This window comes from Gobio gobio (genome assembly GCF_949357685.1).
Source record: "Gobio gobio genome assembly, chromosome: 12".
Lineage (NCBI taxonomy): Eukaryota > Metazoa > Chordata > Actinopteri > Cypriniformes > Gobionidae > Gobio > Gobio gobio.
Genome location: NC_137105.1, coordinates 38,045,388 through 38,057,781, shown reverse-complemented (window position 1 = coordinate 38,057,781; position 12,394 = coordinate 38,045,388). Strand labels below are relative to the sequence as shown.

Here is a 12,394-nt window from a genome sequence, read left to right as displayed (position 1 = left end):
GCTGGAAAAATACACCAAATACACCAGCTTATGGTGTACAGGATTCTTTATATACTGTGATAGCTAATTTGTTTTGGTCCACAGTGGTCTTGTCAATGCTCTTGTTGGCTTGACTGGAATGGTCTACCAACCTGCTGTAGAACAGTTTAAGGTGGTCCAATGTTTTATGGAATATAAAAGTTTGTTGGTGGTCAAGAATCTTAAAATGGACCAAGATGGTCTCCCAATACAACCACATCCCTACTAGATTGATGTCCAGCTGATCAACCACCCAAACCAGCATTGATGGGCTAGAAACCAAATGCAATGTTCCAAAAACCAACTACTGGATTAAGGTTTTAGCTAGAATTCCCAATTACCAGTTACCTGAACAAAGTTAAGAACATTTTGGGATTCCACACTCGGTCCATGGAGCATGACATGCACACAAACTCTATAAGTGGCATCAGTGGATGAACTATAATCAGCCCAAAAGTTGATCAAATGTAGACACAGAGCCATAACATCAACACCAACATGGCAACTCTCAGTGAGAGGTCTTCCTCAGTGTGTATGGAAATAGCTAGTGGGTGGGTGAAAAGACAAATATAGCCATCTGCTCAAAAACCGCCCAGAAAGAGCAAATGCATCACTCTTTTCTTCGATATGGTGCTTTTCTCCTCCGTCATTTCCCCTTGTTAAAGGCACAGAGTGCAGCATCACATTTGTCTGACAGACAGAAACATGTTGCACTTTACAGGTACATCACTCTATAAAAAGTGGCCTCTAGGGAAGGAAGCGCCAGCAGCAGATTGGCTGGCTTTATGTCTGCTTGCTTAGATGTTTTATGCTCTGCCTTTGAATGCAAGTACAAATGAAACAGTTTGAATCCTACCTGTAAAATCAGATAAAGATGACTGAATATGATTAAAGCAAACAAACACAGAGGAATTTACTAAGAACGGATGTCCCCTGCTGATAATGGTGTTGTTTTGCACCTTATTCACTGAAGGAATCATGCAAATCAGGCAGCAATGCAACATACCCCAAAATCAATGCTGAACGCAATTTGTACACAATTGTTTTAGGCTGCTGTTGTATGTACTGCAGTCTTTCTAAAACCTTGCCAGCAGCAAAAACATTTCATATATGATATTTGAAAATAAATTAGGTAATTTAGCAAAGATAAATGACTGTAAATAACACAGAATTGAAAAAAGAAACATTACCACTGGAGTACAATGAGATGCTCTCCTGGATCGAAAAAAACTCTTCGAAAGTGGATGCCAGTGGTATTTCATGTGGGAAGTAGCCCTCCATAATCCACTGCAAACTCTTATTCAGATTTGGGCCATTCATTTCCTGATAATTATTTAACCAAATATCATTCACTTTGAAACACTTTGTAAGGTGCTGAAAAATGTACCATTGCTAAGTGAAAATCATTTATCTTGATTGTAATTTCAGTCACATATTCTTTACATTCATAGCCTTCAAACACAGTGTATTTAAAAAAATAAAACCAACACTAGCCAAGATCACAAGCATTGGACTAATTTGGGGTCAGCTGCCCATTGACAAATCCACTAAATAATGTAGTGTGTTGCAGCTTCAAAATCAGTGACATTAGCTGCTATACAGCAGAGTTATATCACAGCCTAGAATCTATAGGGGGCATTAAAGCAGAGGCAGATGTTTGATGAATAATGTACTGTACACCATAATGCATTCAACTTCACAGGGGTCTTATGCTAATAACATCATTAAAACCAATTAAAAGCCCATTTACAATTGCTCCATTATTAACATGAACGCACTGCCGCGGATACTTGAATTGAGGGCATAAACTCAAGCATCATACACACACACATGATGTACATACACCCATTCCAACTCCGTACAGCTGGAGGTTGACGTAGGTATTAAATGTCTATTAAAGTGACAACTAATGTAATGGATCCAAAAATAAAAACTGTCTGGTTCTATCGACGATCCTCTCAGGCCTTGTTCAGAGCTACTGGACTAGAAAAAGAGAAGTGAAAAGGAAAGCTTGAATTTGTCCCTGTCAGTCACATTTCATCAAGTCTCATTTACTGAGCAGAGTTTGTGGCAGAGCGGATGTGGCCAGCACTCCCCCCAGTTGAGGCTGAGACCCCTGAGCCGGGACAGAAGGGATTTGAGGGAGTGGCAACAGGACTCCAGCTCTCTCTTTCTCATTCTTTTCCTCTTTTTCCATCATCTCTTGTTTTTCAATTTTGTCTAGAAGCAATTGAACGCTCTTGTAGAAAACAACACGGGGGTCAACTTCGGGGAGGGCGGGACAGTCACAGCGTGCACGGAGCTCCAGAGCCTATAACAACACAGAGAACGACAGATTAATGCAGATGGATTTGACCTACAAACCTTCAGACAGACGGACAGACAGATGGATGGAAATAGTGATTAGACGGATGGATTGAAATAGTGATTTTATGGATGGAAATAGTGATATGATGGATGGATGATATGATAGATTGATGGAAATAGTGATATGGATGGATGGAAATAACGATATGATGGATGAATGGATGGATGGATGGAAATAGTGATATGATGGATGGATAGATGGATGGAAATAGTGATATGATGGATGGATGGATGGATGGATGGATGGATGGAAATGGTGATTGGACGGATGGATTGAAATAGTGATTGGATGAATGGAAATGGTGATTGGATGGATGGATGGATGAAAATAGTGATTGGACAGATGGATTGAAATAGTGATTGGAAAGGATGGAAATAGTGACATGATGGATGGATTGTATGATAGATTGATGGAAATAGTGATATGGATGGATGGAAATAGTGATATGATGGATGGATGGAAATAGTGATATGATGGATGGATGGAAATAGTGATATGATGGATGGATGGAAATAGTGATATGATGGATGGATGGAAATAATGATATGATGGATGGATGGAAATAATGATATGATGGATGGATGGAAATAATGATATGATGGATGGATGGAAATAGTGATATGATGGATGGATGGATTGAAATAGTGATTGGATGGATGGAAATAGTGATATGATAGATTGATGGAAATAGTGATATGATGGATGGATGGAAATAGTGATATGATGGATGGATGGATAGAAATAGTGGTTGGATGGGTGGATGGATGAAAATAGTGATTGGAAGGTGGATTGAAATAGTGATTGGATGGATAGATATAGTGATATGATGGATGGATGATATAATAGATTGATGGAAATAGTGATATGATGGGGGGATGGATGATATGATAGATTGATGGAAATAGTGATATGATGGATAATGGATGGATGGAAAAGTTATATGATGGATGGATGGATGGAAATAGTGATATGATAGATTGATGGAAATAGTGATATGATGGATGGAAACAGTGATATGATGGATGGATAGAAATAGTGATATGATGGATGGAAAGTGATATGATGGATGGATAGAAATAGTGATATGATGGATGGATGGATGGATGAATGGATGGATGAAATAGTGAAATGATGGATGGATGGAAATAGTGATATGATGGATGGAAATAGTGATATGATGGATGGATGGATGGATGATATGATAGATGGATGGAAATAGTGATATGACGGATGAATGGAAATAGTGATATGATGGATGGAAATAGTAATATGGTGGATGGAAATAGTAATATGATGGATGGATGGATGGATGGATGATATGATAGATGGATGATATGATCCAGAATGCAGCGGCGAGGTTGGTCTTTGGTGAGCCGAAGAGAGCACACGTCACGCCTCTCCTCATCAGTCTGCACTGGCTACCAATAGCCGCTCGCATTAAATTCAAGGCACTGGTGCTCGCCTTCAAAACATCCACTGGCTCTGCACCAATATACCTAAACTCTCTCGTTCAGACTTACACACCCTCCAGGAACTTGCGTTCTGCCCGTGAACGACGCCTTGTGGTGCCATACCAGAGAGGCATGAAATCGCTGTCACGGACCTTTTCCTGGACCGTTCCCACCTGGTGGAATGACATGCCTATCTCAATTCGTGGGGCCGAGTCTGTAGCCATTTTCAAAAAACGTCTAAAGACACATCTTTTCCAGCAACACCTGACCGATCGAGAATAGCACTTATCATTCTATTCATTGTCTGTCTGTCTAATTTATTTATTAAAAAAAAATAAAAAAAATAAAAAAAAAAATTCTGTGCTAGACTAACTGAGACTTGTTACAGCACTTGCATATTGCTGATATTGTTGCCCTTCGACTGCTCTAGCTGCTTCTATTGCCCTCATTTGTAAGTCGCTTTGGATAAAAGCGTCTGCTAAATGACTAAATGTAAATGTAAATGGATGGATGGAAATAGTGATATGAAATCTAGATGGATTGGAATAGTTATTTGATAAAATGGATGGATGTATAGATTAATTGAAATGACATCAAATAACTATTCCAATCCATCCATCCAAATTTGAAGAAGTGGATTGATGGAATGATGAAAATAGTGATATAAATGGATGGTTTGAAGTAGTTATTGGATGGATGGATGGATGAACACTGACAAGGATCTCCAACATCAGTGTCCGGGAACCTATGGCTCACGAGCCACACCTGGCTCTTGACAAAAATCATGTGGTTCGCCAGGTCTCTCACCCTTTACCAATAAATGATCGATAAAAAAATGAGACACATCAACAGAGATCTGCTCTCGGCAGAAAAAAGCTGCCAATTACAATTCCCTTATTGTACAGCTTACCGAAGTTCATGAAAAGTTTATGATAATAATATTCAAGTTGTACCGTCTGCGCGTGTTCAGTGCTGTTCGCGAGTGTCACTTACGTTTCTGTGGTACACCTGCAGCTCCTGCACTCAGATTCAAGCAGCTGTCGCTTGTTTAAGGTAACCGAAAACCATTTTAGAACAGCAGCGAAAATGTAAAAGTAGGCTATATAAACTTAAATATATAGAGATTTCAGTAAACGAAAATAAATAATAAAAGTGCGATATACACGAAGAGGATTTATAACTCAACCTCAGAATGAAAGCCCTGCATAGTGTAACTTATTTATTGTTTGCTGCACATTTGTTTGTTTTAAGTTATGGACCTAATAATTACTACTGTTGAAATTTTATTGAAAAAATGTATATAATTTTTTACTGTGGCTCTTTTGGAAAAATGCATTAACCAAAAATGAAAAAAATGGCTCTTTGGTCAAAAAAGGTTCCCGACCCCTGTCCTACATTAAAGACATCCATACACATTTACAAAGACTGATCTGTCAAAAACACAGCCCCGACTGCATTATGTCTGTGACCCCTGAACTATAACCTCTGACCTCCATTAGGGGTGATGGGGAAACAGCCCTCATAACACTAGATCAATAGTGCCTCTTGAAACATGAACAACCAGCACAAAGGACACTTAACGTAAAGAATTTTCTAGTTAAATTATTATTCTGAACCATCTGCCCTGGGGAGAACGTTTCAGCCTGAGCTGCTAAATACACACTCAATCCAGGAAGACGGGCAGTTTTAAGCAGCACTGCAATGTTTGAGAACCAGGCCATTAGGGAAACTACACAAAACAAATGACACTTGATGAAAGAGTGGCTGGAATAAAGCTTGAGAACAATTACCCAAGAGGGACACATCAGTTCGTACTTACGACCAAAGTGACACAGAACACTTTTAAAAAGAAGATGCATGCTTTAAAAGCAACAAGTACTGACTATTTTACAGATTAAAAACAAAGTTTACATTTCGCAATTCTGACTTGCAATTGCGAGTTATAAAGTCATAACTGCTAACTGTTAGCCTACAAATGTAGACGCACCCTAGTGGCAGCGAATCTAATTTGCAGCCAGGGTCGTCTAGCAACTCTCCGTAGACTTACGAGCTTGAAAAACCAAACTCCAGTCAGGCCAATCACAGCGTGTATAGAGTCGGTGGGCGGGCTTAACATAATGACGGCAGAGTTGTGACGGTTCCACGTGAAATCCGTGCTAACAAAGAACATTACGGCACTGAAGTCATTCTTAAAAAAGGAAGATGTGTTCGGAGTTTTGCCGACCGGGTATGGCAAAAGTTGAATCTACCAGCTAGCTCCGCTGGTGGGAAAACGCATGGGACTCAGCCACAACCCGCTTGTGATTGTTGTCACCACTGATAGCGTTCTGGTTGGTTGTAGCGCTATTCTATTGCGTGCAGATGGCAAATGAAAGACAACCGCTTATCCCGCCTCTCGGATTGAGCCCTGCCAATGGTGTATTCCCAGACCCAACATCTTGATGTGGGTCTGGCTTGTCAGGCTAGCTAACTGTGTGATATAAACTCTTTTTCTTGCAATTGTAAGTTTATATCTTGTTAATTCTGACTTCTTTCACAGAATTGTGAGATTTAAACTTGCAATTGCGAGTTATAAAGTCCAATTATGGTCCAAAAATCTTTTTTTCTCAGAAATGCGAGTTTATATCTTGCAATTCTGACTTTATAACTCGCAATTGCAACTTTTTATCACGCAATTCTAGGAAAAAAAAGGTCAGAATTGTGAAATAAAAATTCGCAATTACCTTTTTTATTCTGTGGCAGAAACAAGCTTCCATAAGTTCACTTGGTGCTAAGTCACTAAACAAATTTCTGAATATTTAAAAAAATTTAATTATTTAAAAAAAAAAACCTATTTCTTTCTTTGTTTATAAAGGAATTTTGCTTCAAAAACAATGCCAGTAAAGGATGAAACCCGGTTAAATTATAAATGTTTAAATATATATTAAATATGTATGATAAATATATTAAAATAATATATCAAGTACATTATTATATATAAATTTACGGCATAATAATGGGCATAACATTATGACCTAATATTGTGTTGGTCCCCCTTTTGCCACCAAATCAGCCCTGACCCGTCGAGTCATGGACCCCCTAGACCCCTGAAGGTGTGCTGTGGTATCTGGCACCAATATGTTAGCAGCAGATCCTTTAAGTCCTATAAGTTACGAGGTGGGGTCTCCATGGATTGGACTTGTTTGTTCAGCACATCCCACAGATGCTGGATTGGATTGAGATCTGGGGAATTTGGAGGCCAAGTCAACACCTCAAACTTGTGCTCCTCAAACCATTTCTGAACCATTTTTGCTTTGTGGCAGGGCGCATTATCCTGCTCAAAGAGGCCAAAGCACCAGGGAATAGCGTTTCCATGAAAGGGTGTACATGGTCTGCAACAATGCTTAGGTAGGGGGTACATGTCAAAGTAACATCCACATGGATGGTAAGACCCAAGGTTTCCCAGCAGAACATTGCCCAAAGCATCAGACTGCCTCGGCCGGCTTGCCTTCTTCCCATAGTGCATCCTGGTTCCATGTGTTCCCCAGATAAGCGACGCACATGCACCCGGCCATCCACGTGATGTAAAAGAAAACGTGATTCATAAGACCAGGCCACCTTCTTCCATTGCTCCGTGGTCCAGTTCTGATGCTCACATGTCTGCGCTTTCAGCAGTGGACAGGGGTCAGCATGGGCACCCTGACTGGTCTGAGGCTATGCAGCCCCATAGGCAAAACACTGTGTATTCTGAGACCTTTCTATCAGAACCAGCATTAACTTCTTGAGCAATTTGAGCTACAGTAGCTCATCTGTTTGATTAGACTACATAGGCCAGCCTTTGCTCTACACTTGCGTCAATGAGGATTGGCCGCCCATGACCCTGTCGCTGGTTCACCACTGTTCCTTCCTTGGACCACTTTTTTCATAGATACTGACCACTACAGACCAGAACACCCCACAAGAGCTGTTTTAATACAAATCCAAATTAACAAAAATCCAATTTTGAGTATATGTCGTCTTTCTACGCCTTTCACACTGATGTGAAAATCTTTAAGCATGTCTTGTCCCAGCATAAAACACAGCATATCATAGACGTCAACTGCCTATGGAAATCTGAATCTGAACAAGTCAGACTAGTTACTCTCAAACAGTCACTATTATATAAAGGCTACGTCTTCCAAATTCACTTGTCTTCTTGGCACCAGAAGACAGACAGGCACACACACACACTCCACTATGGTAATTCTCATTAGCGAGTACACAGAGGACGAATCTCCATTGGCTCAGGTTAAAGAGGGTGAGAATAGAGAGAGATGGAGGGCGTTTTAAAATAACTTCCCGAAGGAGTAATAGCTTCCACTCAACAACAGAAACACACACGCATTACAGTTGATGGACAATTAGTGTCCTGGCCATCTGTTTCTTCTGTGTTTGGAGTGTGCGAGTAAGCAGGCAGGACTGTTAAGAGTTCAAGCTCAAGGTTAAGTAAGGCCCCTGCACGGCACTAAAATTCACACATTCACACGCATCCTTCCGCCGCAGCTGGTGTGTGATGGGGAGGTGAACATGTTCCTGTAGATGACTGTCCAACCTGCTCTAAAGTTTACTCTATAAACAGTATGTTAACCTGAGCTCTTTGTTTAAAGCAAGTGGTTAAGGGTTGGCATCATCCACTTAACCCCTGCTGGAAAATACTGTAACTACACCATCTGCTTTTCTCTGTCGACGGCCATAGCTGTGAATTCTGAGGGATTTTTTTTGCAAGCAACATATTGCAAATTGCAATTATTTCATCATTATAAAGTAGGTGTTATGGTGCCTGTTTTTTTTTTTTTTTTTGAAGACTCTTAAAAGTGTGAAAGTGATTTATAATTTTCCATCTGGTGCCTAACATCACAAGATACTTAACATATGGATGGAACGCTACGCTTATACATATCCGGTACACACCAAAAGAGGAACACACTGTACACATAATCCACAAAAATATTATTAAGACCAACTGATATAACCTTTTTCTTTATGACAGATACAGGTTATTTATATCAAATTATTATGCAGATTTTTAATATGCATTTGTAATTTTTTATTTCTGCTTTTTGGTGCAAAAATAACAAAATGATCATTATACATGATATATAAGAAGCATTTTAGAATGATTTCTGAAGGATCATGTGACTGAAGATAATGATGCTGAAAATTTTGCATCACAGGAATAAAATACATTTTAAAACGTATTCAAACAGAAAACAGTTATTTTAAATTGTAATAACAAAATTACAATAATAATGTTTTTACTGTATTTTTGATCAAATAAATGCAACTGAACAGTGGATTAATAAAAAAAATATTGGATGGATGAATATAGTGATATGAAATCTGGATGGATGGATGGATGGCAAACATTTGACATAATTTTAATCAAACCACTCAACACACTGCCTGACTCAAGCAGTTTTTTTTTTTTTTTTGTTTTTTTTTTATTTGTGCATTAATTAAAAACAATCTAACACTATCGGTGCCTAAATTCTGATTGGGTGGGCTCAGCCCACCCTGACTATACCTAGATGTCGCCTCGGATCAGGTGACACCTGGACAAACACTAACTCAATCCAGTTTTGCATTAGTATGATTATTTGACTGCCACCATGAATGCTGCCATTTTCATGAGAGGAAATTGCAGTTGTTCAGAATCAAGCATAAGATCTTGATGGAATTCAATTTACTCTCCAACAAATCACTGTCATGCATTGCACTATATATCTTGATGTACCGCATAACAGCTCACATGATTTATTTAGCCTCAATCACTTATGAAGGCTCTCTTCTGTAGCTGCTGGTACTGTTCTAAGGGTTCCACCATATGAATGTTGAGTTTTCTGACGTCCCTGCCATCCCTGGATCCTCCAGGCCTTTGGGTTTAATTTTCCCCTCCAGCAGAAGAGCATTAATCTGTTCACTTCCACAATGAACGTGGTCTAAGGCATGTGTGTAGAAGTTGGAGTTTGCTCCAGAGCAAAGGGGTCTCCAGACATCTTGTTAGTTTTGGTGGAGTCTGGATTTCAGACACGTCTGCGAGCCCTACGGTGGGTGTTTCTGATGGGTACTCTTTAAATCAAGAGAATACAGTACCCAGAACATACTGCTCATTTTAAATACAGAAAACAGCTCTCCGCTTGTGAGGTAGAAGTACTGAAAACACCAGTCATATGAACAATCTTATCACATACCTAACCAATAGTGTCTGTTGTTTTCTCAGAGCTTTCCATTGCCATTTCCTTGATTCCATTAAAGCCGAAGGGTGCTCTTTGGATCATCTCAAATCAGGATGGAGAACTTGATGGTAAATGGACTGCATTTATATAGCGCTTTCAACAGACCCATGGCCATCCAAAGCGCTTTACATATTGCCTCACCCATTTATACACCGACGGTGGTGTCAGCCATGCAAGGCGCCGAGGTGGAACCGGGGATCGAACCAGCAACCTTCCGGTTTGTAGACAACCTACATGAGCCACTGCCGCACCATCAAGATCATTGATCATCAAGTTTTACACAACTTGCAAAGTGCTGCAGTCGTACATACATGGGTGGATGTCAACATTGTGAAATTAATGTTCAGTCTTTAAATAATTTATTTTTGTCATTAAAAAAATTGGGACACACTTCAGTTTAGGGTCCAATTCTCACTATTAACTAACTATAAACTACGCCTCAAACTTTGAATTACTGCTTATCAATAGTTAGTAAGGTAGTTACGTTTAGGTATTGGGTAAGATTAAGGGATGTAGAATATGGTCATATAAAGCACATATTAATGCCTTATTCTATAAGTACTAATAAAGAGCCAATATCCTAGTAATATGCATGCTAATAAACAACTGTTAATAGTGAGAATTGGACCCTAAACTAAATTGTAGAAATGCAAAACTGAAGTATTTTCACTAGTGGTCTCAGGCTTTTTTTACACTATACTACACAACACAACCAAATGCTGTTCAGTAAGGAGTAATAGGAGTGCAACTTAAATTAAATTAAGAAATAAATTATGAATGTATTAAAGAATAAAAAAACAAATTAAAAACCACAAAAAAAACTACTTTTCTAGTTGACAAATAAATATAAATAGTTTAAACTGTTTATTTTATTCATGTTTAAAATATTAAATATAGCAACAATAACAATATATTGGTAACTCAATTTTAAAAATATTAATTGCATTTTGTAATCCATTTGCAAACTGCTTTTCTTTAGCAATTGGTCGGTTGTGTAAAAATACCATTGGACAGTTCACATGTAGGAGTAACCACTGTTAATTTTTTTCGATTTATCAATAAAAAAGGCAACCACCACATAAAGATAAGTAATCTGTCAGAGCTTTATAAAATTCCCTTTAAATTATGCATTTAAAAATGATTTATCAATTTATTGTTACATTAAAAAAAAAATCTATTAAATAATAAATATTTAAAATAAACATTTGTCCATTTGAAAATAATTTATATATTTACATTTAGATTTTTTCTAATCAATACACTGATAATGTATCCTTTTTTATGGTACCTTTAAGGCCTGTACACACCGGGACGAATATCGCCAGCGTGTTTCAGTGCGTATTGAGTGTTCACACCCAAGCGAATTTCCCTGACGATGCGCAGAGTGAATGTGCAAATTCAGTAGATGGCGCTCCCGGTAAACAAGCTGGTGCTGCGGCACTTTACGCTTCTGACACTCTCTTGTCACGCAGAAGAAGAAGAAGAGAGACAGTGACTGCGTCCCAATTCGCCTACTTTTACTAGGTCCTAAAAGTATGTACTCTTTTTGTGGAGAAAAAGTACATACTTTTGAGTGTGTAGCAGAAGAGTATGCAAGCTTTGGGACATACCACTTCGTCATCTTTAACAGACTCTGTTACGTGCGTCCCGTCACCGTTTAAACTGCCCTGTCAATCATCGTCACAGTTCAAATCCCCCACTTTCAATTTAATTTCCTACCATATCGGAGAGAAATGTAGTCGCTCGTTGATCTGCCTTTCGTGGGTCTTTAATGCAGAGACTCTGCTCATGTGTTTGCAAAGTTAATGGCCAAACGTATCATTACAAAAGTTCTCAATGCTGCTGAAGGAGAAATATAATGTGGATAATATTGAATAAATATCTTTTCGTCAGGTTAAATACTGATAATTGTTCACTCAAACCACTTTATCTAATCCTCTCCACTTAACCGTCAGACTCGCGTAACCGTCATGTTTGTAGTTTTTTAAACACTTTTTATCCGCGTTTGTAGTTCTAATCGAATCCTCGTCCATCTCGCAATGGGTTGTGGGCAATATCAGCCGTTAGAGTGCGCACCGATCTGCACTTCGGATTCTGGGCCCTATTTTAACGATCTGAAACGCAAGTGTCAAAGCGCGAAGCGCAAGTAACTTTGTGGGCGGGTCTCGGCGCTGTTGCTATTTTCCCGGCGGGATAAATGGCTCTTGCGCCCGACGCAAATCTAAAATGGGTTGGTCTGAAGTAGCTTCATTATTCATAGGTGTGGTTTGGGCGTAACGTGAATAAACCAATCAGAGCGTCAT

The 12,394-nt window shown here is 39.0% G+C and overlaps 1 protein-coding gene across 1 annotated transcript in view; it reads right to left on the bottom strand.

Moving 5' to 3' along the window:
- Window positions 1-908: 908 nt before the first annotated feature.
- The window catches only part of oma1 (OMA1 zinc metallopeptidase), a 28,054-nt gene continuing 16,568 nt past the window's right edge, over window positions 909-12,394 (bottom strand). The window contains exon 8 of the mRNA XM_079831061.1: window positions 909-2,329. Within this exon, the coding sequence (XP_079687187.1) occupies window positions 2,066-2,329 (264 nt within the window). The 3' untranslated portion in view covers window positions 909-2,065. The remainder of the gene's footprint in view (window positions 2,330-12,394) is intronic.